General features: G+C 42.4%; 1 protein-coding gene across 1 annotated transcript in view; it reads left to right on the top strand.

Annotated features, from left to right (window-relative positions):
• The window catches only part of LOC143277679 (multidrug resistance-associated protein 1-like), a 74,171-nt gene that overhangs the window by 41,336 nt on the left and 6,873 nt on the right, over window positions 1–25,962 (top strand). Inside the window, exons 20-28 of the mRNA XM_076582596.1 lie at window positions 739–944; window positions 3,415–3,519; window positions 8,862–9,061; window positions 10,870–10,993; window positions 11,776–11,877; window positions 13,123–13,269; window positions 19,803–19,961; window positions 20,782–20,948; window positions 24,240–24,434. Coding sequence (XP_076438711.1) covers window positions 739–944; window positions 3,415–3,519; window positions 8,862–9,061; window positions 10,870–10,993; window positions 11,776–11,877; window positions 13,123–13,269; window positions 19,803–19,961; window positions 20,782–20,948; window positions 24,240–24,434 — 1,405 coding nt within the window. The remainder of the gene's footprint in view (window positions 1–738; window positions 945–3,414; window positions 3,520–8,861; window positions 9,062–10,869; window positions 10,994–11,775; window positions 11,878–13,122; window positions 13,270–19,802; window positions 19,962–20,781; window positions 20,949–24,239; window positions 24,435–25,962) is intronic.

The following is a 25,962-nucleotide window of genomic DNA, read 5'->3' as shown; positions in this document are numbered from 1 at the left end:
TCATTTCCCCCCAGACGTGTTTTGCTGTGTGACAGTACTGTAGTCATTCCCCCCCAGACGTGTTTTGCTGTGTGACAGTACTGTAGCCATTTCCCCTGACGTGTTTTGCTGTGTGACAGTACTGTAGTCATTCCCCCCAGACGTGTTTTGCTGTGTGACAGTACTGTAGTCATTCTACCTGACGTGTTTTGCTGTGTGGCAGTACTGTAGTCATTCCCCCCAGACGTGTTTTGCTGTGTGACAGTACTGTAGTCATTCTACCTGACGTGTTTTGCTGTGTGGCAGTACTGTAGTCATTCCCCCCAGACGTGTTTTGCTGTGTGACAGTACTGTAGCCATTTCCCCTGACTTGTTTTGCTGTGTGGCAGTACTGTAGTCATTCCCCAGACGTGTTTTGCTGTGTGACAGTACTGTAGTCATTCTACCTGACGTGTTTTGCTGTGTGGCAGTACTGTAGTCATTGCCCTCCAGACGTGTTTTGCTGTGTGACAGTACTGTAGTCATTCCCCAGACGTGTTTTGCTGTGTGGCAGTACTGTAGTCATTGCCCCCTGACGTGTTTTGCTGTGTGACAGTACTGTAGTCATTCCCCAGACGTGTTTTGCTGTGTGACAGTACTGTAGTCATTGCCCCCTGACGTGTTTTGCTGTGTGGCAGTACTGTAGTCATTCCCCAGACGTGTTTTGCTGTGTGACAGTACTGTAGTCATTGCCCCCTGACGTGTTTTGCGGTGTGGCAGTACTGACCCTGGTAGGGTTCAACTCCCTGTTCTGGACACGCATGGTGGTGGCTGCACGCATCATGCACGCGCGGTTGGCTGACCGCATCATGCGCGCGCCTATGGCCTTCTTCGACACCACACCCATTGGCCGCATCCTGAACCGTGTGTCACGTGACATGGAGACCGTTGACAACACCCTGCCATTGATCATTCGTGATTGGCTGGTAGGCTGTCTGTCTCTCTCTCTCTCTCTGTCTGTCTCTCTCTGTGTCTCTCTCTGTCTATCTCTCTCTCTCTCCCCCTGTCTCTCTCTCCCCCTGTCTCTCTCTGTCTCTGTCTCTCTTTCTCTCTTTCTCTTTCTCTCTCTCTCTCTCTCTCTCTCTCTCTCTCTCTCTCTCTCTGTGCTGTCCCATAAAGGTGACGCATAATCGATTACTGGCAGAATATGTGCACAGAAGAAGAGCTTTCATGAATGGATATAAAGGATCTTTTTGATTTTTGCTAGCTGAAGTATTCTGTTAGAGAGACGTTTATTTAAGTACTTCGTTTGATCAGTCCAAGATAGATCTTTATCAATAATGACACCCAGAATTTTATGTGAATCTACCTCTTCAATTCTACTGACGCCCAGGAATAGTGGTTTGAACTTGTGTTTCCTTTTTTTGTCTTTTTTGTCGTGCACATATATACATGCGCTTCGTTTTCTTAGCATTCAAGGACATGTGATTCAAGTGTGTCCAGTCATTAAGTTTCAGAATATCATCTTGGAGTTCATTAGTTAGTTTACTGGCGTCTGAATTGCTTGAATGTAAGGATGTGTCATCTGCAAACATTTCACATTTACATTTCATATAACAAGGTAAGTCATTAACATAAGTGGAGGATAAAATTGGCCCTAAGATAGATCCCTGTGGTACTCCATGTTTAACAGATGTAAAATTTGAGGTTTGATTATTTACTGCTATTAACTGTTTCCTGTCAGAAAGAAAAAAAAATGTGTAAGGTGAGTATACTCTGGTGGTAATTTATAAGCTTCTAATTTACGTAGTAACAAAGAGTGATTGATTACATCAAAAGCTTTTTCAAAATCTATAAAGAGACCTGTGAGTTTATATGCATTTATGTTAAGTAGAAGACTGTCAGTGAGTTGTATGAGGGCTGTATGTACGTGTGTGTGTGTGTGTGTGTGTGTGTGTGTGTGTGTGTGTGTGTGTGTGTGTGTGTGATGGTGGAGGTTCGGAAGGGGTGGGGGTGGGGGGGAAACAGTAGGAGGGATGCTGTGTGGAGGGTGATGGGAGCTGGTGAGAGATTGTAGGTGGACGTGATGATTCCGACTTTTCTTCCTGTTGTTACACGTATCCTCAATGTTTCTGATGCATTGAGAAATGTTTGTTGCTGTGGTTACGAAGAAGGATGCTCAGATCGTCGTATGAAACTGAAATTTTTTTTTTTTCTTTTTCTCCTGATCTCATTCAAGTTTTTTTCACAGTAATTACAAGACATTGAACACGTATCATGAAATCAGGAAGAAAGCAAACAGTGTGAATTATTTGAATGAACTAATTTTGCAATACAACCAGCCGCCGTGGGGAAGTGGTTAGCGTCGCGGACTGACGGCTGGGAGGACGCGGGTTCGAATCCCAGCGGAGGTGGGTTTTTCGGCCCGTGGCCGGCTCCTACCCAGAGTTGAGTCTGCTGTGGGCTTAAATGGGGAGACTAGGACCACACAGTCGAGTGTCATCCACTTCAAGGATGCGTCTTTGGGTGTGTTGCTCTAATTACCTGACCAACACTGCAAGTGTCTGTATCTCTCGGGCCTGGTTAACGCCGGGATATCTTTATGACAGGAAGCGTAGAGTTCAGCCTTGTCACGCAGTCCCAAACCAAAATGGACCTCCATAGCAACATCGTCATCGTCATCCTCCTCGTCCTTCATCATCATCAATATAAACAAAGCAGTCTCAAAGTCTGTGGCCTTTCATGCCCTGCTCTCATGGTTACCTCAGTTTCGATACCCCTCCACTTATGTACTTGGGGCGAGTCCTGTCAATGTCTTCAGTGTCGGCAGATTCATGGGGAGCTGTTGTTTGAGGGACGTGGTGGCGGTCTCCACTCTGGGAGGGATGCTCACTCAGTCTGGCTCCGCGACTAAGCTATTATTGTCGTTAGTATGGGGCTTAGTAAGTGGTGTCCTAAGTACGTTGAATGAGAACAGGCACCACTGAACACCACCGAAGTGACTCAGCAGCAGTGCAGGGTCTCCTCTGGTGTGTGGCCTCCTAGCGACCTAACATCCGTGGTTCCCTGCGGACTGCCGACGATGGAACTGTGACAGACGAACCCGGGTGTGGTCGTGTATGGGGGAATCTAAATGAGCAGCGTGGGAGTAATGCCACTGAAATGGTGCAGATGATGGGGCAGCAAAAAAAGAAAAGAAAAAAAAAATTGCAATATAATAATCATGGTGAAATATAATCATGCTTCATTTGAAGTTTCCACGCCTCTTTACACGAACGCGCGCGCGCACGCACGCACGCACGCACACACACACACACACACACACACACACACACACACACACACACACACACACTTACTCACCATCTATTAAAAAGAAACGCTTAAATCACTACCTACGTTGTGCACTTTTTGTTCTGGATGACGTAAGAGGGTGCTTTGTTGTTGTGACGTCAGTTGACGTTTGCCATGGTGCTGGTGACGTTGGTGGTGATCCTGATCCAGACCCCCATGGCGGCGGCCGTGTTGTTGCCTGTCGTGGTCCTCTACTACTTCTGTCAGGTACCTCCCTCTGTCTGTCTGTCTGTCTGTCTGACACCAACATGTCTGTCTGATACATCACTGTCTGTCTGATACATCACTGTCTGTCTGATACATCACTCTGTCTAATACGTCCCTGTCTGTCCGATGCATAAATGTCTGTCTAATACATCACTGTCTGTCCGATACATCACTGTCTGTCTAATACATCACTGTGTCTGATACATCACTGTCTGTCCGATGCATCAATGTTTGTCTAATACATCACTGTCTGTCCGATACATCACTGTCTGTCTAATACATCACTGTGTCTGATACATCACTGTCTGTCCGATGCATCACTGTCAAGTCTCCACACTCAGCTCTTTCAAGTCTGGCCTTAAAACCCACCTCTTCCCAAAGTAGCCTCCCTTCCCTGCCTCTTCCTTGTCTTTTTAGTTTTTTTCAGTTTTAGAGTTATGCTTGCGTGAGAATGACTGGTGCGAAAGCGCTTTGATTTGTTTATGCACAAGATTTAGCGCTATACAAATACCATTATTATTATTATTATTATTAATACATCACTGTCTGTCCGATGCATCACTGTCTGTCTAATACATCACTGTCTGTCCGATACATCACTGTCTGTCTAATACCTCCCTGTCTATCTGATACATCACTGTACATCACTGTGTCTGATACATCACTGTCTGTCTGATACATCACTGTACATCACTGTCTGTCTGATACATCACTGTACATCACTGTGTCTGATACATCACTGTACATCACTGTCTGTCTGATACATCACTGTACATCACTGTGTCTGATACATCACTGTACATCACTGTCTGATACATCACTGTACATCACTGTCTGTCTGATACATCATTGTACATCACTGTCTGATACATCACTGTCTGATACATCATTGTACATCACTGTCTGATACATCACTGTACATCACTGTCTGTCTGATACATCATTGTACATCACTGTCTGATACATCACTGATACATCATTGTACATCACTGTCTGATACATCACTGTACGTCACTGTCTGATACATCACTGTACATCACTGTCCGATACATCACTGTCTGATACATCATTGTACATCACTGTCTGATACATCACTGTCTGATACATCATTGTACATCACTGTCTGATACATCACTGTCTGATACATCATTGTACATCACTGTCTGATACATCACTGTACGTCACTGTCTGATACATCACTGTACATCACTGTCTGATACATCACTGTACATCACTGTCTGATACATCACTGTCTGATACATCATTGTACATCACTGTCTGATACATCACTGTACGTCACTGTCTGATACATCACTGTACATCACTGTCTGATACATCACTGTCTGCCTGATACATCACTGTACATCACTGTCTGATACATCACTGTACATCACTGTCTGATACATCACTGTCCGATACATCACTCTCTTTCTGATACATCACTGTCTGTCTGATACATCACTGTACATCACTGTCTGATACATCACTGTACATCACTCTGTCTGATACATCACTGTACATCACTGTCTGATACATCACTGTACATCACTGTCTGATACATCACTGTCTGATACATCACTGTCTGTCTGATACATCACTGTACATCACTGTCTGATACATCACTGACTGTCTGATACATCACTGTACATCACTGTCTGATACATCACTGTCTGATACATCACTGTCTGTCTGATACATCACTGTCTGATACATCACTGTCTGTCTGATACATCACTGTACATCAGTCTGATACATCACTGTCTGATACATCACTGTACATCACTGTACATCAGTCTGATACATCACTGTCTGATACATCACTGTACATCACTGTCTGTTAGTCTGATGCCCGGTGTTGCCGTGCTCGTTCCTTTATATTGAATGAAGTATCTTGTTTTCTAATTGTTGTGCACACACAACTAGTCATACAAATGGTTTCTGAGCCTCGGCGTCCGTAACCATCAAAGTAAAAGATTATTTCTAATAATGATGATGATGATGATGATAATGATAATGATGATGATGGTGGTGGTAATAATGATAATAATAATAATAACAACAACAACAACAACAAAACAACAACAACAACAACAACAATAATAATAATAATAATAATAATAATAATAATAATAAAACTTTATATAAAAAAAAACAACAACAACAAAAAACAAAACAAAACAAGAACAACAAGGACACGAGTGTCCCTATCCCGAACAATCACCCAGGTGACCCAGCAGCAGTGCAGGGTCTGCTTTAGTGTGTGGCCCCATGGCGTCCTCAGATCGACAACTCCTTGTGGGCACAGACAGGAATGGGGGATTCTGGCTGTCTGGCGGTTGAAACCCGAGGAAGATAGCGCAACAACAATAGATAAATGGACACATCGTAAAACAGACAAACAGTTGAATAGGTAAATGAATGAATAAAGGAATAAAGACAGACGTTAAAAGGAACAAATAAACAAGTGAATAGATAAACAGACAATTGTTGAATAGACAAATAGATATAGGAAGTATATAATTAAAGAAACAATGAATAGATAAATAGACAATTGTTAAATAGACAAATAGATATAGGAAGTATATAATGAAAGAAACAGTGAATAGATAAATAGACAATTGTTGAATAGACAAATAAATATAGAAAGTGTCTAATTAAAGAAACAGTGAATAGATAAATAGACAATTGTTGAATAGACAAATAGATATAGGAAGTATATAATTAAAGAAACAGTGAATAGATAAATAGACAATTGTTGAATAGACAAATAGATATAGGAAGTATATAATTAAAGAGACAGTGAATAGATACATAGACAATTGTTGAATAGACAAATAGATATAGGAAGTATATAATTAAAGAAACAGTGAATAGATAAATAGACAATTGTTGAATAGACAAATAGATATAGGAAGTATATAATTAAAGAAACAATGAATAGAAAAATAGACAATTGTTGAATAGACAAATAGATATAGGAAGTATATAATTAAAGAAACAGTGAATAGATAAATAGACAATGTTGAATAGACAAATAGATATAGGAAGTATATAATTAAAGAAACAATGAATAGATAAATAGACAATTGTTGAATAGACAAATAGATATAGGAAGTATATAATTAAAGAAACAATGAATAGATAAATAGACAATTGTTGAATAGACAAATAGATATAGGAAGTATATAATTAAAGAAACAATGAATAGATAAATAGACAATTGTTGAATAGACAAATAGATATAGGGAGTATATAATTAAAGAAACAGTGAATAGATAAATAGACAATTGTTGAATAGACAAATAGATCTAGGAAGTATATAATTAAAGAAACAGTGAATAGATAAATAGACAATGTTGAATAGACAAATAGATATAGGAAGTATATAATTAAAGAAACAGTGAATAGATAAATAGACAATGTTGAATAGATAGATAAATAGACAATGTTGAATAGACAAATAGATCTAGGAAGTATATAATTAAAGAAACAGTGAATAGATAAATAGACAATTGTTGAATAGACAAATAGATATAGGAAGTATATAATTAAAGAAACAGTGAATAGATAAATAGACAATGTTGAATAGACAAATAGATATAGGAAGTATGTAATGAAAGAAACAGTGAATAGATAAATAGACAATTGTTGAATAGACAAATAGATATAGGAAGTATATAATTAAAGGAACAGTGAATAGATAAATAGACAATTGTTGAATAGACAAATAGATATAGGAAGTATATAATTAAAGAAACAGTGAATAGATAAATAGACAATTGTTGAATAGACAAATAGATATAGGAAGTATATAATTAAAGAAACAATGAATAGATAAATAGACAATTGTTGAATAGACAAATAGATATAGGAAGTATATAATTAAAGAAACAGTGAATAGATAAATAGACAATTGTTGAATAGACAAATAGATATAGGAAGTATATAATTAAAGAAACAGTGAATAGATAAACAGACAATTGTTGAATAGACAAATAGATATAGGAAGTATATAATTAAAGAAACAATGAATAGATAAATAGACAATTGTTGAATAGACAAATAGGTATAGGAAGTATATAATTAAAGAAACAGTGAATAGATAAATAGACAATTGTTGAATAGACAAATAGATATAGGAAGTATATAATTAAAGAAACAGTGAATAGATAAACAGACAATGTTGAATAGACAAATAGATCTAGGAAGTATATAATTAAAGAAACAGTGAATAGATAAATAGACAATGTTGAATAGACAAGTAGATATAGGAAGTATATAATTAAAGAAACAGTGAATAGATAAATAGACAATTGTTGAATAGACAAATAGATATAGGAAGTATATAATTAAAGGAACAGTGAATAGATACATAGACAATTGTTGAATAGACAAATAGATATAGGAAGTATATAATTAAAGAGACAGTGAATAGATAAATAGACAATTGTTGAATAGACAAATAGATATAGGAAGTATATAATTAAAGAAACAGTGAATAGATACATAGACAATGTTGAATAGACAAATAGATATAGGAAGTATATAATTAAATAAACAGTGAATAGATACATAGACAATTGTTGAATAGACAAATAGATATAGGAAGTATATAATTAAAGAAACAGTGAATACATACATAGACAATTGTTGAATAGACAAATAGATATAGGAAGTATATAATTAAAGAAACAGTGAATAGGTAAATAGACAATTGTTGAATAGACAAATAGATCTAGGAAGTATATAATTAAAGAAACAAAGAAAGGAAGGCATGGGAAGAAAAAAAAATAACAAGTGAATAAATACACACCAAATATATAAATAGATTGATAGAATAAATGTGTGTGTGTGGAGGGAGGAGAGGGGGAGGCGTGCGTATGTGTGTGTGTTTGTGCGTCTGTGCGCGCATGCGTGCGTGTGTGTGTGTGTGTGTGTGTGTGTGTGTGTGCATCTGTATGTGTGTGTGTGTGTGTGTGCTTCTGTATGTGTGTGTGTGGGGGGGGGGGGGGGGGGGCGCGTGCGTATGTTTGTATGCGTCTGTGTGTTTGTGTGTGTGTGTGTGTGTGTGTGTGCTTCTGTATGTGTGTGTGGGAGGGGGGGGGAAGGGGGGGGGGGGCGCGTGCGTATGTTTGTATGCGTCTGTCTGTGTGTGTGTGTGTGTGTGTGTGTGTGTGTGTGTGTGTGTGCTTCTGTATGTGTGTGGGGGGAGGTGGGGAGGGGGGGGGGGCGCGTGCGTATGTTTGTATGCGTCTGTGTGTTTGTGTGTGTGTGTGTGTGTGTGTGTGTGTGTGTGTGTGTGGTGTGTTAACCCACGACGCCCCCTGTCCCCCCCCCCGCAGGGGTTCTACGTGCCGACAGCCAGACAGCTGAAGCGGATCGAGTCCGTGACGCGCACCCCGATCTACGTGCTGTTCAGCGAGACCATGACGGGCGCCGCCTCCATCAGGGCCTATGGCGTCACCCGCCGCTTCATCCACGACTCCAAGGCCCGGGTGGACAGGAACCAGGTCTACTACTTCGCTTCCCAGGCCGCCATCCGGTCAGCTGTTGGTGGTGGTGGTGTTAGTTGTAGTAGTAGTAGTAGTAGAAGTAGTAGTAGTAGTAGTGTTGTTGTTGTTGTTAATGCTATGGTCATTTGTTGTTATCAGCAGTGGTAGTATAAGCAGTAGTAGTAGAGGTGCATTTTTTTAAAATCTATTTTATTTATTTGTTGTTGTGTTGTTGTGTTTATCGGAGTGGAGTCACAGCCATGCGGTGATACTCTGCCCAGGAAGCGAGAGACTGAGTGCTGTTCATGGGACTTTTCGTCCAGTGCTTGCTTTGTGACGAAGAGCACTTGACTACACTTCGTATCTCATCCCCAAGACAAGTGCGCTTTGTGACGAAGAGCACGTGACTATACTTCGTATCTCATCCCAAGACAAGTGCGCTTTGTGACGAAGAGCACTTGACTACACTTCGTATCTCATCCCCAAGACAAGTGCGCCAGTCAGGCCATGAGTGTGGGCATGTGGAGTTCTCCCAAATAATGTTTTCCCGAGGACAACACAGGGGCTCTTTTCCACTGCGTGTTGCACACGGGGCCTTGGTTTGTCGTCACGATCTCACCCGTATGACGTGGCCTGTTTGGTTTTCTGGTCAAACTTATGAGAAAGGGCGACAATGGGATTGGAACCCTGACTGTCAGGCACACGGGATTGGCAGACACCCGCCCTCATCAGTCTGCCACCTGCCTCCCCCAGCAGTTTAACTTGTTTATCTAACACGTGTTGGTGTTTACAGGTAGCTGCAGTTTAACCCGTGGCGATGATTACGTGTGACTACAGTCTAACCTGTGGCAATGCTTACACGTGGCTGCAGTTTAACCTGTGGCAATGTTTACACGTGGCTGCAGTTTAACCTGTGGCAATGTTTACACGTGGCTGCAGTCTAACCTGTGGCAATGCTTACACGTGGCTGCAGTTTAACCTGTGGCAATGTTTACACGTGGCTACAGTTTAACCTGTGGCAATGTTTACACGTGGCTACAGTTTAACCTGTGGCAATGTTTACACGTGGCTGCAGTTTAACCTGTGGCAATGTTTACACGTGGCTACAGTTTAACCTGTGGCAATGTTTACACGTGGCTGCAGTCTAACCTGTGGCAATGTTTACACGTGGCTGCAGTTTAACCTGTGGCAATGTTTACACGTGGCTGCAGTCTAACCTGTGGCAATGTTTACGTGTGGCTGCAGTTTAACCTGTGGCAATGTTTACATGTGGCTGCAGTTTAACCTGTGAGGTGTATATAGGTGGCTGCAGTTTAACCTGTGTGTACAGGTGGCTGCAGTTAAACTTGTGAGGTGTGTACAGGTGGCTGCAGTTTAACTTGTGAGGTGTGTACAGGTGTCTGCAGTTTAACCTATGCGGTGTGTACAGGTGGCTGCAGTTTAACCTGTGAGGTGTGTACAGGTGGCTGCAGTTTAACCTGTGAGGTGTGTACAGGTGGCTGCAGTTTAACCTGTGATGTGTGTACAGGTGGCTGCAGTTTAACCTGTGTGGTGTGTACAGGTGGCTGCAGTTTAACCTGTGAGGTGTGTACAGGTGGCTGCAGTTTAACCTGTGAGGTGTGTACAGGTGGCTGCAGTTTAACCTGTGAGGTGTGTACAGGTGGCTGCAGTTTAACCTGTGAGGTGTGTACAGGTGGCTGCAGTTTAACCTGTGTGGTGTGTACAGGTGGCTGCAGTTTAACCTGTGAGGTGTGTACAGGTGGCTGCAGTTTAACCTGTTTGGTGTGTACAGGTGGCTGCAGTTTAACCTGTTTGGTGTGTACAGGTGGCTGCAGTTTAACCTGTGAGGTGTGTACAGGTGGCTGCAGTTTAACCTGGACGTGTTAGCGGCCATCGTGGTAATGGCATCAGGCCTCTTCGCCATCATGAACTACCGCAGCGATGCTGGTGACGCCGGCCTGTCAGTGTCCTACGCTCTGCAGGTGAAGGGGGGTGGGGGGGTGGGCGGTGGGGGAGGCGGGGGAGGGGGGACACTTGCCGGGCTGCAACAGCCACAGCAATCATCTTCATCTTGGGTCCTGGGGTTCTGTTAAAGATTTAGATATAAACAAAAACATACATATTTGATGACGGTGTAATTTACGATGTGTGTGTGTGTGTGTGTTCTTTCTTTGATTTTACGTCTTTTCTCTGTGAGTGATTAGACATATTGTGTGTATTTTGGGGAGTGCGTCCATGAGTGTGTGTACGTATATGTATGTGCAAGTATGTGTGTGTGTGTCTGTATGTGTGCATGTATGTATGTATGTATGTGTGTGTGTGTGTGTGTGTGTGTGTGTGTGTGTGTGTGTGTGTGTGTTGCATCGTTTATATGCTGACAAATTCATTATGTTCTTCAGATTGTTTTTCCTGTGTGCAGAAACGGATAGTGTGTTTTCCCATGGACATTACAAGTTCACATCAGCTTGTATAGCATCTCGTTTAGATTTGATTTGCTTGAAAGAAAGTTACTTGCGATATACGTTTTATGCAGTTTTTTTTTGTTTGTTTTTTTTTGTTTGTTTGTTTGTTTTTTTTGTTTTTTTTAAGTTGTCTTTTTCACGCTCACGATTAGGGAGCTTGGGTGAGAAGATACGCGCGCACGCACGCTCGCACACACACACACACACACACACACACACACACACATACACACACACACACCACACACACACACACACACACACACACACACGGATTATAATCCGTGTGTGTGTGTGTACAGATATCAGGAACGTTGACGTGGATGACACGGCAGATCTGTGAATTTGAAACCAACATCGTGTCTGTGGAGAGACTGAAGGAATACTCCGAACTGGAAACTGAGGTAGGTCATTGTCATCCATGGTCATTGTCATCCACCGTCATTGTCTTCCACGGTCATTGTCTTCTGTGATATTGTCTTCCGTGATCATTGTCTTCACAGTCATCGTCTTCCATGGCAATTGTCTTCCACAATCATTGTCCTTCATATAGTAATACTCGGGAGTCATGATGATGGTGACGATTCCTTTGATCATGTCAGTGATAATGGTGTTCACGATGCTGATGAAGGTGATGGTGAGTGTGAGGAACGGTGATGAAACTATTCGCGGGATGCTGACGCCTAAAAAGACTGTCTCGCGAAGTAAGCATTGTCTTCTTGTCAACTTCCACAGAAGACTTAGTAGCTTGTTTTAAAAGAATCAAAGCTTTCTTTCTTTGTTTTCTTTTGTTTTCCTGTGTGGATTCTGTTGGGAGCTGTGTGTGTAAGTTGGACCACGATTCAGTCATCAGGAGTGTTCTTTTTTTTTTTTTTTTTTTTTTTTTTGACTGACTTTTTGTCACAACGACTGACGATGCGTGATGGTCTTTACTTCAGCTTTTCCGTGTGTTCCCGTTCCGTGGTGACTCCCGCAGTGCGTGAAGCAGTGCATGTTGCTGTGTGCAGGCAGAGTGCAGTGCATGTTGCTGTGTGCAGGCAGAGTGCAGTGCATGTTGCTGTGTGCAGGCAGAGTGCAGTGCATGTTGCTGTGTGCAGGCAGAGTACAGTGCATGTTGCTGTGTGCAGGCAGAGTACAGTGCATGTTGCTGTGTGCAGGCAGAGTACAGTGCATGTTGCTGTGTGCTGTGTGCAGGCAGAGTGCAGTGCATGTTGCTGTGTGCTGTGTGCAGGCAGAGTGCAGTGCATGTTGCTGTGTGCAGGCAGAGTGCAGTGCATGTTGCTGTGTGCTGTGTGCAGGCAGAGTACAGTGCATGTTGCTGTGTGCAGGCAGAGTGCAGTGCATGTTGCTGTGTGCTGTGTGCAGGCAGAGTACAGTGCATGTTGCTGTGTGCAGGCAGAGTACAGTGCATGTTGCTGTGTGCTGTGTGCAGGCAGAGTGCAGTGCATGTTGCTGTGTGCAGGCAGAGTGCAGTGCATGTTGCTGTGTGCTGTGTGCAGGCAGAGTGCAGTGCATGTTGCTGTGTGCAGGCAGAGTACAGTGCATGTTGCTGTGTGCAGGCAGAGTGCAGTGCATGTTGCTGTGTGCAGGCAGAGTACAGTGCATGTTGCTGTGTGCAGGCAGAGTACAGTGCATGTTGCTGTGTGCAGGCAGAGTGGGTCATTCCGGAGAATCGACCCGCGGAGTCTTGGCCGGAGTCAGGGGAGGTAACTTTCGACACCTACATGACCCGCTACAGGCCGGGTCTGGACTTGGTGCTGAAGGGCGTCACGTGCACCGTACAGCATGGCGAAAAGGTCCGCCTTACCATCACATGACAGTCACTGGAGTACCGCAAATCACAAATGTGCCTTCGCTATTTTTGCGGAGTTAACTAGAAGTGGTATTGTTGGTGTATTTGGAACTTTAGAAATGCCGTGAGGAGTACGGGTAGGGGTTAGAAGAGGTGGTGAGGGATGGGTACTGACTGTGGGGGGGGGGGGGGCGATCAGGGGGGGGGGGGGGAAATTGTGTTCTTAAGGGGACAGTAAACTGTTTTGATTAATGTAAAACAGGAAGAATCAATAAATATATATAAAGACATTAAACTGATTTGATTAATGTGAAACAGGAAGAATCAATAAATATATTTCGAATTTATGCATATAACATGCTACACTGTTCATTGATAAGAGACAGAATGCTCACATGAAAACTTAAGAAACCAACACGGAAACAACATTGACCATAGCAGGCAGTGCAGAGGGTGGACACGGTGTGAGGTGAAAGTGGAAGTTACAGGTGAGACTGACTGCTAGACATGTCCCATCACAGACAGTGAAACATATCAGTGAACTTCATCAAGTGTCAGTACTACCGTGAAACATATCAGTGAACTTCATCAAGTGTCAGTACTACAGTGAAACATATCAGTGAACTTCATCAAGTGTCAGTACTACAGTGAAACATATCAGTGAACTTCATCAAGTGTCAGTACTACAGTGAAACATGTCAGTGAACTTCATCAAGTGTCAGTACTACAGTGAAACATATCAGTGAACTTCATCAAGTGTCAGTACTACAGTGAAACATATCAGTGAACTTCATCAAGTGTCAGTACTACAGTGAAACATATCAGTGAACTTCATCAAGTGTCAGTACTACAGTGAAACATATCAGTGAACTTCATCAAGTGTCAGTACTACAGTGAAACATATCAGTGAACTTCATCAAGTGTCAGTACTACAGTGAAACATATCAGTGAACTTCATCAAGTGTCAGTACTACAGTGAAACATATCAGTGAACTTCATCAAGTGTCAGTACTACAGTGAAACATATCAGTGAACTTCATCAAGTGTCAGTACTACAGTGAAACATATCAGTGAACTTCATCAAGTGTCAGTACTACAGTGAAACATATCAGTGAACTTCATCAAGTGTCAGTACTACAGTGAAACATATCAGTGAACTTCATCAAGTGTCAGTACTACAGTGAAACATATCAGTGAACTTCATCAAGTGTCAGTACTACAGTGAAACATATCAGTGAACTTCATCAAGTGTCAGTACTACAGTGAAACATATCAGTGAACTTCATCAAGTGTCAGTACTACAGTGAAACATATCAGTGAACTTCATCAAGTGTCAGTACTACAGTGAAACATATCAGTGAACTTCATCAAGTGTCAGTACTACAGTGAAACATATCAGTGAACTTCATCAAGTGTCAGTACTACAGTGAAACATATCAGTGAACTTCATCAAGTGTCAGTACTACAGTGAAACATATCAGTGAACTTCATCAAGTGTCAGTACTACAGTGAAACATATCAGTGAACTTCATCAAGTGTCAGTACTACAGTGAAACATATCAGTGAACTTCATCAAGTGTCAGTACTACAGTGAAACATATCAGTGAACTTCATCAAGTGTCAGTACTACAGTGAAACATATCAGTGAACTTCATCAAGTGTCAGTACTACAGTGAAACATATCAGTGAACTTCATCAAGTGTCAGTACTACAGTGAAACATATCAGTGAACTTCATCAAGTGTCAGTACTACAGTGAAACATATCAGTGAACTTCATCAAGTGTCAGTACTACAGTGAAACATATCAGTGAACTTCATCAAGTGTCAGTACTACAGTGAAACATATCAGTGAACTTCATCAAGTGTCAGTACTACAGTGAAACATATCAGTGAACTTCATCAAGTGTCAGTACTACAGTGAAACATATCAGTGAACTTCATCAAGTGTCAGTACTACAGTGAAACATATCAGTGAACTTCATCAAGTGTCAGTACTACAGTGAAACATATCAGTGAACTTCATCAAGTGTCAGTACTACAGTGAAACATATCAGTGAACTTCATCAAGTGTCAGTACTACAGTGAAACATACCAGTGAACTTCATCAAGTGTCAGTACTACAGTGAAACATACCAGTGAACTTCATCAAGTGTCAGTACTACAGTGAAACATATCAGTGAACTTCATCAAGTGTCAGTACTACAGTGAAACATACCAGTGAACTTCATCAAGTGTCAGTACTACAGTGAAACATACCAGTGAACTTCATCAAGTGTCAGTACTACAGTGAAACATACCAGTGAACTTCATCAAGTGTCAGTACTACAGTGAAACATATCAGTGAACTTCATCAAGTGTCAGTACTACAGTGAAACATATCAGTGAACTTCATCAAGTGTCAGTACTACAGTGAAACATACCAGTGAACTTCATCAAGTGTCAGTACTACAGTGAAACATACCAGTGAACTTCATCAAGTGTCAGTACTACAGTGAAACATATCAGTGAACTTCATCAAGTGTCAGTACTACAGTGAAACATACCAGTGATCTTCATCAAGTATCAGTACTACAGTGAAACATATCAGTGAACTTCATCAAGTGTCAGTACTACAGTGAAACATACCAGTGAACTTCATCAAGTGTCAGTACTACAGTGAAACATATCAGTGAACTTCATCAAGTGTTAGTACTACAGTGAAACATATCAGTGAACTTCATCAAGTGTTAGTACTACAGTGAAACATACCAGTGAACTTCATCAAGTGTCAGTACTACAGTGAAACATATCAGTGAACTTCATCAAGTGTCAGTACTACAGTGAAACATACCAGTGAACTTCATCAAGTGTTAGTACTACAGTGAAACATATCAGTGAACTTCATCAAGTGTCAGTACTACAGTGAAACATATCAGTGAACTTCATCAAGTGTCAGTACTACAGTGAAACATATCAGTGAACTTCATCAAGTGTCAGTACTACAGTGAAACATATCAGTGAACTTCATCAAGTGTCAGTACTACAGTGAAACATATCAGTGAACTTCATCAAGTGTCAGTACTACAGTGAAACATATCAGTGAACTTCATCAAGTGTCAGTACTACAGTGAAACATACCAGTGAACTTCATCAAGTGTCAGTACTACAGTGAAACATATCAGTGAACTTCATCAAGTGTCAGTACTACAGTGAAACATATCAGTGAACTTCATCAAGTGTCAGTACTACAGTGAAACATATCAGTGAACTTCATCAAGTGTCAGTACTACAGTGAAACATATCAGTGAACTTCATCAAGTGTCAGTACTACAGTGAAACATATCAGTGAACTTCATCAAGTGTCAGTACTACAGTGAAACATATCAGTGAACTTCATCAAGTGTCAGTACTACAGTGAAACATATCAGTGAACTTCATCAAGTGTCAGTACTACAGTGAAACATATCAGTGAACTTCATCAAGTGTCAGTACTACAGTGAAACATATCAGTGAACTTCATCAAGTGTCAGTACTACAGTGAAACATATCAGTGAACTTCATCAAGTGTCAGTACTACAGTGAAACATATCAGTGAACTTCATCAAGTGTCAGTACTACAGTGAAACATATCAGTGAACTTCATCAAGTGTCAGTACTACAGTGAAACATATCAGTGAACTTCATCAAGTGTTAGTACTACAGTGAAACATATCAGTGAACTTCATCAAGTGTCAGTACTACAGTGAAACATATCAGTGAACTTCATCAAGTGTCAGTACTACAGTGAAACATATCAGTGAACTTCATCAAGTGTCAGTACTACAGTGAAACATATCAGTGAACTTCATCAAGTGTCAGTACTACAGTGAAACATATCAGTGAACTTCACCAAGTGTCAGTACTACAGTGAAACATATCAGTGAACTTCATCAAGTGTCAGTACTACAGTGAAACATATCAGTGAACTTCATCAAGTGTCAGTACTACAGTGAAACATATCAGTGAACTTCATCAAGTGTCAGTACTACAGTGAAACATATCAGTGAACTTCATCAAGTGTCAGTACTACAGTGAAACATATCAGTGAACTTCACCAAGTGTCAGTACTACAGTGAAACATATCAGTGAACTTCATCAAGTGTCAGTACTACCGTGAAACATACCAGTGAACTTCATCAAGTGTCAGTACTACCGTGAAACATATCAGTGAACTTCATCAAGTGTCAGTACTACAGTGAAACATGTCAGTGAACTTCATAAAGTGTCAGTACTACAGTGAAACATACCAGTGATCTTCATCAAGTATCAGTACTACAGTGAAACATACCAGTGAACTTCATCAAGTGTCAGTACTACAGTGAAACACACCAGTGAACTTCATCAAGTGTCAGTACTACCGTGAAACATATCAGTGAACTTCATCAAGTGTCAGTACTACAGTGAAACATGTCAGTGAACTTCATAAAGTGTCAGTACTACAGTGAAACATACCAGTGATCTTCATCAAGTATCAGTACTACAGTGAAACATACCAGTGAACTTCATCAAGTGTCAGTACTACAGTGAAACACACCAGTGAACTTCAACAAGTGTTAGTACTACAGTGAAACATACCAGTGAACTTCATCAAGTGTTAGTACTACAGTGAAACATACCAGTGAACTTCATCAAGTATCAGTACTACAGTGAAACATACCAGTGATCTTCATCAAGTATCAGTACTACAGTGAAACATATCAGTGAACTTCATCAAGTGTCAGTACTACCGTGAAACATATCAGTGAACTTCATAAAGTGTCAGTACTACAGTGAAACATATCAGTGAACTTCATCAAGTGTCAGTACTACAGTGAAACATATCAGTGAACTTCATCAAGTGTCAGTACTACAGTGAAACATATCAGTGAACTTCACCAAGTGTCAGTACTACAGTGAAACATATCAGTGAACTTCATCAAGTGTCAGTACTACAGTGAAACATATCAGTGAACTTCACCAAGTGTCAGTACTACAGTGAAACATACCAGTGAACTTCATCAAGTGTCAGTACTACCGTGAAACATATCAGTGAACTTCATCAAGTGTCAGAACTACAGTGAAACATGTCAGTGAACTTCATAAAGTGTCAGTGAAACATACCAGTGATCTTCATCAAGTATCAGTACTACAGTGAAACATACCAGTGAACTTCATCAAGTGTCAGTACTACAGTGAAACACACCAGTGAACTTCAACAAGTGTTAGTACTACAGTGAAACATACCAGTGAACTTCATCAAGTGTTAGTACTACAGTGAAACATACCAGTGAACTTCATCAAGTATCAGTACTACAGTGAAACATACCAGTGAACTTCATCAAGTGTTAGTACTACAGTGAAACATACCAGTGAACTTCATCAAGTATCAGTACTACAGTGAAACATACCAGTGATCTTCATCAAGTATCAGTACTACAGTGAAACATATCAGTGAACTTCATCAAGTGTCAGTACTACCGTGAAACATATCAGTGAACTTCATCAAGTGTCAGTACTACAGTGAAACATATCAGTGAACTTCATCAAGTGTTAGTACTACCGTGAAACACATCAGTGAACTTCATCAAGTGTTAGTACTACAGTGAAACATATCAGTGAACTTCATCAAGTGTTAGTACTACAGTGAAACATATCAGTGAACTTCATCAAGTGTTAGTACTACAGTGAAACATATCAGTGAACTTCATAAAGTGTCAGTACTACAGTGAAACACATCAGTGAACTTCATCAAGTGTCAGTACTACAGTGAAACGACTTGTTGACGATTGGGAAATAGTAAGCTCCATCGTTAATGGTGGAAGATCAGCAAACAAAATGATTTCAGTAACAACATACCATTTTCAGTTTTAACGGAAAGCATATAACGTCGCAGACCTAATGTTGAAAAAGATAGGCTGCACGCCTTTGAAAGTGACGGGGTGTAAGATACATCATTAAACACAGCAAGGAAGAAAAAAGAAAAGAAAAAAAAGAGAGTAAACTTTACGTTGTGTTAATCATGTAACTGGACTGAAAACATTGCCGCCAGTGCGCTATTCCATCACATGCAATGGTCAGAAAAAGAAACACAGGGTCTCATGGTTAGTTGGAGGTGAGGTAAAGTAAACACGAGGTGTCATGGTTAGTTGGAGGTGAGGTAAAGTAAACATGAGGTGTCATGGTTAGTTGGAGGTGAGGTAAAGTAAACACGAGGTGTCATGGTTAGTTCGATGTGAGGTAAAGTAAAATATGCTCATCAGCTCAAGTCAACCCTGAGATGAGCCTTGTGCTGTCGGACTAACAATAAACGACACGATTTGATTTGATTAGGTTCAGGAGCTCAGGCCATATCATTAATCGTAAGCACATGTCTATAAACATTTTTTTTAACATATGTATATTTACATGTGTGTGTGTTCGTGTGTGTGTGTGTGTGTGTGTGTGTGTGTGTGTGTGTGTGTGTGAGAGAGAGAGAGAGAGAGAGAGAGAGAGAGAGAGAGAGAGTTATTAACGGACAGTGTTATCATTGACATGAGCAGGTGGGCATTGTGGGAAGAACAGGGGCAGGTAAATCGTCCCTCACCCTGGCCCTGTTCCGACTGATCGAGGCTGCAGGGGGGTGCATTCTCATCGACGGCGTCAACATCGCGGATATGGGGCTTCACGACCTCAGATCTCGCCTCACCATTCTGCCTCAGGTACATTTCGTAAGGAGTGGGGAATTCTCTCTGGGGATGGTTTGGATTCCGTCCGTCACAATGAGGCAGCAAGAAGGAATGGCAGTGCCGCACACACACACACACACACACACACACACACACACACACACACACACGCGCGCGCGCGCGCGCGCGCGTACGAACGTACGTACACACGCACGCTCACACACACACAAACACACACACGCGCGCGCTCACACGCACACCCACACCCACACACACACACACACACACACACACACAAGAAATTATTGACAGTATCTGACACAGAAAGACACGCAGGCAGTGCTGTGTATCTGTCCAGTGTGGGCTTTGTGTCGTGGGCGGATATTGTCCTGTTCATTTATTTATTTAGTTATTTATTCATTCATGTATGTATGTATTCATGTATTTATTTATTTATCATTTTTTTTAAATCGATTTTTTAAAATTAATTCTTCTGTCGATTTATTATTTTATTTACTTATTTTTCATTCGTTATTTCTTTTTGTATCTATGTATGTATCTGTCTATGTATCTATCTATGTATATAATTATGTATGTATGTATGTATCTGTCTATCTGTCTGTCTGTCTGTCTATCCATCTAATCTGTCTGTCTGTCTGTCTGTTAACTGACAGCTTAATAATATTATAATATAGGTAAAGTTATCATCGTTTCATGAAACACATCTTTCTGAAACCAAAAGGGCTACATTTATAATGACATTGATGACGACAACGATGATGATGAAGACGACGATTATGACGATGACGACGACGATCATGACGATGATGATACCGATGATGACAATGTGCAGGACCCAGTGCTGTTCTCGGGCACCCTGCGGATGAACCTGGACCCGTTTGACGAGTACCGGGACGACCAGCTGTGGACGGCTCTGGAGAGGGCCCACCTCCGTCACTCGGTTCTCTCCCTTCCCGGCCAGCTGGCCTTCCAGTGTGGGGAGGAGGGGGGCAACCTGAGGTCCGTTGAGTCAGTGAAGGGGGTGGTGGGGGGAGGAGGGGGGCAACCTGAGGTCCGTTGAGTCAGTGAAGGGGGTGGTGGGGGGAGGAGGGGGGTAACCTGAGGTCCGTTGAGTCAGTGAAGGGGGTGGTGGGGGGAGGAGGGGGGTAACCTGAGGTCCGTTGAGTCAGTGAAGGGGGTGGTGGGGGGAGGAGGGGGGGTAACCTGAGGTCCGTTGAGTCAGTGAAGGGGGTGGTGGGGGGAGGAGGGGGGCAACCTGAGGTCCGTTGAGTCAGTGAAGGGGGTGGTGTGGGGAAGGGGGCAACCTGAGGTCCGTTGAGTCAGTGAAGGGGGTGGTGGGGGGAGGAGGGTGGTAACCTGAGGTCCGTTGGGTCAGTGAAGGAGATGGTGGGGGGAGGAGGGGGGCAACCTGAGGTCCGTTGAGTCAGTGAAGGGGGTGGTGGGGGGAGGAGGGGGGCAACCTGAGGTCCGTTGAGTCAGTGAAGGGGTGGTGGGGGGAGGAGGGGGAAACCTGAGGTCCGTTGAGTCAGTGAAGGGTGGTGTGGGAGGGCAACCTGAGTCCGTTGAGTCAGTGGGGTGGTGGGGAGGGGGGCACCTGAGGTCCGTTGAGTCAGTGAAGGAGGGGGGGGAGGTGTGTGTAGGTCATGAGGGTTCCGCGGGGATGAAGGGGAGGGGGTGGTGGGAGGGGTTGGGTTGAGGTGTCACCGCGGGGATGAAGGGGGGGTGTGGGGGTGGGGGGATGTGGGGGTAGTACGTGGGGTGTCCACAAACACACTGTATCAGAGGGGTGGGTACTACGTTGGGGTGTCCACAAACACACTGTATCAGAGGGGGTGTACGTGGGTGTCCACAAACACACTGTATCAGAGGGGTAGCTACGTTGGGGTGTCCACAAACACACTGTATCAGAGGGGGTAGTACGTTGGGGTGTCCACAAACACACTGTATCAGAGGGGGTAGCTACGTTGGGGTGTCCACAAACACACTGTATCAGAGGGGGTGCTACGTTGGGGTGTCCACAAACACACTGTATCAGAGGGGGTAGTACGTTGGGGTGTCCACAAACACACTGTATCAGAGGGGGTAGCTACGTTGGGGTGTCCACAAACACACTGTATCAGAGGGGGTAGTACGTTGGGGTGTCCACAAACACACTGTATCAGAGGGGGTAGTACGTTGGGGTGTCCACAAACACACTGTATCAGAGGGGGTGCTACGTTGGGGTGTCCACAAACACACTGTATCAGAGGGGTAGTACGTTGGGGTGTCCACAAACACACTGTATCAGAGGGGGTAGCTACGTTGGGGTGTCCACAAACACACTGTATCAGAGGGGGTGCTACGTTGGGGTGTCCACAAACACACTGTATCAGAGGGGTAGTACGTTGGGGTGTCCACAAACACACTGTATCAGAGGGGTAGTACGTTGGGGTGTCCACAAACACACTGTATCAGACATATGAATATATGTATATTGTTTTCCTTGTTTGTTTGTCGTTGAACGCATTCATATTGATAAATACGATGTAATAATTGTTGACTAGAATATTTTTAAGCGGTTATGTGAAACGCTTTTATTTGGAAAACTTACATGTTTATTACTCCTGTTTAATCAAGTAATGTTTAATGTTGTTTTCGTGTGTGCGAGCGCGCGCGCGTGTGTGTGTGTGTGTGTGTGTGTGTTTGTTTTTTTGTTGGCTGATTATCTGTGTTTTGCCGCACCTGATACAGTATCTCTTTGTGAGATCATAAAGTTATTCTTATCTTATCTTATCTTACCCATATCCTATGGAACCCACCCAAACTTAGTTCAGTTCCAATCATTGCTTTCTGAGAAGGAAAAACAAATATTGTTAAACTTTAATCCTTTGTCTGTTCTATATGTAACTGACTGGGTGGCAAGAGGTGGGGGGGGGGGGGCTTGTGTGTGTGAATGGGTTTGAATTTAAATTTTAATGAAATGGATGATTACAGAATTGAAGCATTTAAAAAATAATTTTGGATCAGTCTTGGATCAATATCCTGTCGCATCAAAATCCTGCCGGCGACGCCACTTTTGTAACCGACCGTGAACCGAGTGATATAATTATCATAAAGGGGTCACAAAAGAATTTAGATCATTACTGAATTCACATGATAGAAAGTGTGACAGGATAGAAAGCCCTTCGCACAGGCCGGAGGCATATTGAGGGCAGTCACAAAAAGGTTTTTTCTATTGTTTTATTTACAATAGTTATTAGTAAAGAAGAGAAAGAAGATAAGAAGATAGTGCAGCAGAATGTGAGGCAGCTGACAGTGCCACACGGAACATGTGTTCAAAAGCAACGCTTTGTGAAGACTGACTGGTAGGACGCTAAACGCTTTCATTTCAAATTCGAAGTTGTGTTGCGCCACTCAAATGACATCAACAGGTCAATGGTTGGACACCGTCACTGTAGTACAATTGTCATCCCCTTCACGGCATGTGCAGTGAGTTGAACTGTGGTTATCGTAGCCTGCTGAGCGCTTGGCTACATCTACGTATTTCTTTTCCATATATTTTTTTTTCTAAAGGTTGGGAAACGATATTGCTAGGGAAAATGACTTTTGCGATGTTAGCTTATTTGCACAGATGGGCTTTTTTGTTGTTTGTTTTGACTTTGATATAAATCTTTTTGTTTGTAAATGTGCAACTGTACTGATCACGATCTATGATTACTGACACGTCAGCCACAGTGATCAAGATCTATAAACACTGACGTGTCACCACAGTGATCATAATCTGTAGACACTAATGTGTCACCATAGTGATAATGATATGTAGACACTAATGTGTCACCATAGTGATAATGATATGTAAACACTAATGTGTCACCATAGTGATAATGATATGTAGACACTAATGTGTCACCATAGTGATAATGATATGTAGACACTAATGTGTCACCATAGTGATAATGATATGTAAACACTAATGTGTCACCATAGTGATAATGATATGTAAACACTAATGTGTCACCATAGTGATAATGATATGTAAACACTAATGTGTCACCATAGTGATAATGATATGTAAACACTAATGTGTCACCATAGTGATAATGATATGTAGACACTAATGTGTCACCATAGTGATAATGATATGTAGACACTAATGTGTCACCATAGTGATAATGATATGTAAACACTAATGTGTCACCATAGTGATAATGATATGTAAACACTAATGTGTCACCACAGTGATCATGATCTGTAGACACTGCCGTGTGAGCCCCAGAGACCGTGCCCTGTGAGCAGTGCTGGGTGTTTCAGCGTGGGGCAGAGACAGCTGGTGTGCCTGGCCCGCACCTTGCTGCGCAGGACGAAGATTCTGGTTCTGGACGAAGCGACAGCAGCGGTGGACATGGAGACAGACGCCTTGATCCAGGACACCATCCGTTCTGCCTTCAGCTCCTGTACCATCATCACCATCGCTCACCGCCTCAACACCATAATGGACTATGACAGGTAGGTGGCGTCACGGACTGTGACAGGTAGTTAGGTGTCATGACTCTGACAGGTAGTTAGATGTTGTCATGGACTGTGACAGGTAGTTAGGTGTTGTCATGGACTGTGACAGGTTGGTGTCATCACGGACTATAACAGGTACTTAGGTGTCATGACTGTGACAGGTAGTTAGGTGTCGTCATGGACTGACAGGTAGTTAGGTGTCATGACTGTGACAGGTAGTTAGATGTTGTCATGGACTGTGACAGGTAGTTAGGTGTCACGACTGTGACAGGTAGTTAGGTGTTGTCATGGACTGTGACAGGTAGGTGTTGTCATGACTGTGACAGGTAGTTAGGTGTTGTCATGACTGTGACAGGTAGTTAGGTGTTGTCATGGACTGTGACAGGTAGGTGTTGTCATGACTGTGACAGGTAGTTAGGTGTTGTCATAACTGTGACAGGTAGGTGTTGTCATGACTGTGACAGGTAGTTAGGTGTTGTCATGACTGTGACAGGTAGGTAGGTGTCATGACTGTGACAGGTAGTTAGGTGTTGTCATGACTGTGACAGGTAGTTAGGTGTCATGACTGTGACAGGTAGTTAGGTGTCATGACTGTGACAGGTAGTTAGGTGTTGTCATGGACTGTGACAGGTAGTTAGGTGTCACGACTGTGACAGGTAGTTAGGTGTTGTCATGGACTGTGACAGGTAGTTAGGTGTCATGACTGTGACAGGTAGTTAGGTGTTGTCATGGACTGTGACAGGTAGTTAGGTGTCACGACTGTGACAGGTAGTTAGGTGTTGTCATGGACTGTGACAGGTAGTTAGGTGTCATGACTGTGACAGGTAGTTAGGTGTTGTCATGGACTGTGACAGGTAGTTAGGTGTCACGACTGTGACAGGTAGTTAGGTGTTGTCATGACTGTGACAGGTAGGTGTTGTCATGACTGTGACAGGTAGTTAGGTGTCGTGACTGTGACAGGTAGTTAGGTGTTGTCATGGACTGTGACAGGTAGGTGTTGTCATGACTGTGACAGGTAGTTAGGTGTTGTCATAACTGTGACAGGTAGGTGTTGTCATGACTGTGACAGGTAGTTAGGTGTTGTCATGACTGTGACAGGTAGTTAGGTGTTGTCATAACTGTGACAGGTAGTTAGGTGTTGTCATAACTGTGACAGGTAGGTGTTGTCATGACTGTGACAGGTAGTTAGGTGTTGTCATAAATGTGACAGGTAGGTGTTGTCATGACTGTGACATGTAGTTAGGTGTTGTCATAACTGTGACAGGTAGGTGTTGTCATGACTGTGACAGGTAGTTAGGTGTTGTCATAACTGTGACAGGTAGGTGTTGTCATGACTGTGACATGTAGTTAGGTGTTGTCATAACTGTGACAGGTAGGTGTTGTCATGACTGTGACAGGTAGTTAGGTGTTGTCATGACTGTGACAGGTAGTTAAGTGTTGTCATGGACTGTGACAGGTAGTTAGGTGTCATGACTGTGACAGGTAGTTAGGTGTTGTCATGGACTGTGACAGGTAGTTAGGTGTT

This window comes from Babylonia areolata, chromosome 34 (genome assembly GCF_041734735.1).
Source record: "Babylonia areolata isolate BAREFJ2019XMU chromosome 34, ASM4173473v1, whole genome shotgun sequence".
In the NCBI taxonomy this organism is placed as follows: domain Eukaryota; kingdom Metazoa; phylum Mollusca; class Gastropoda; order Neogastropoda; family Buccinidae; genus Babylonia; species Babylonia areolata.
The sequence above is the reverse complement of the archived record's forward strand: the minus strand, read 5'-3'. Positions and strand labels throughout refer to the sequence as shown.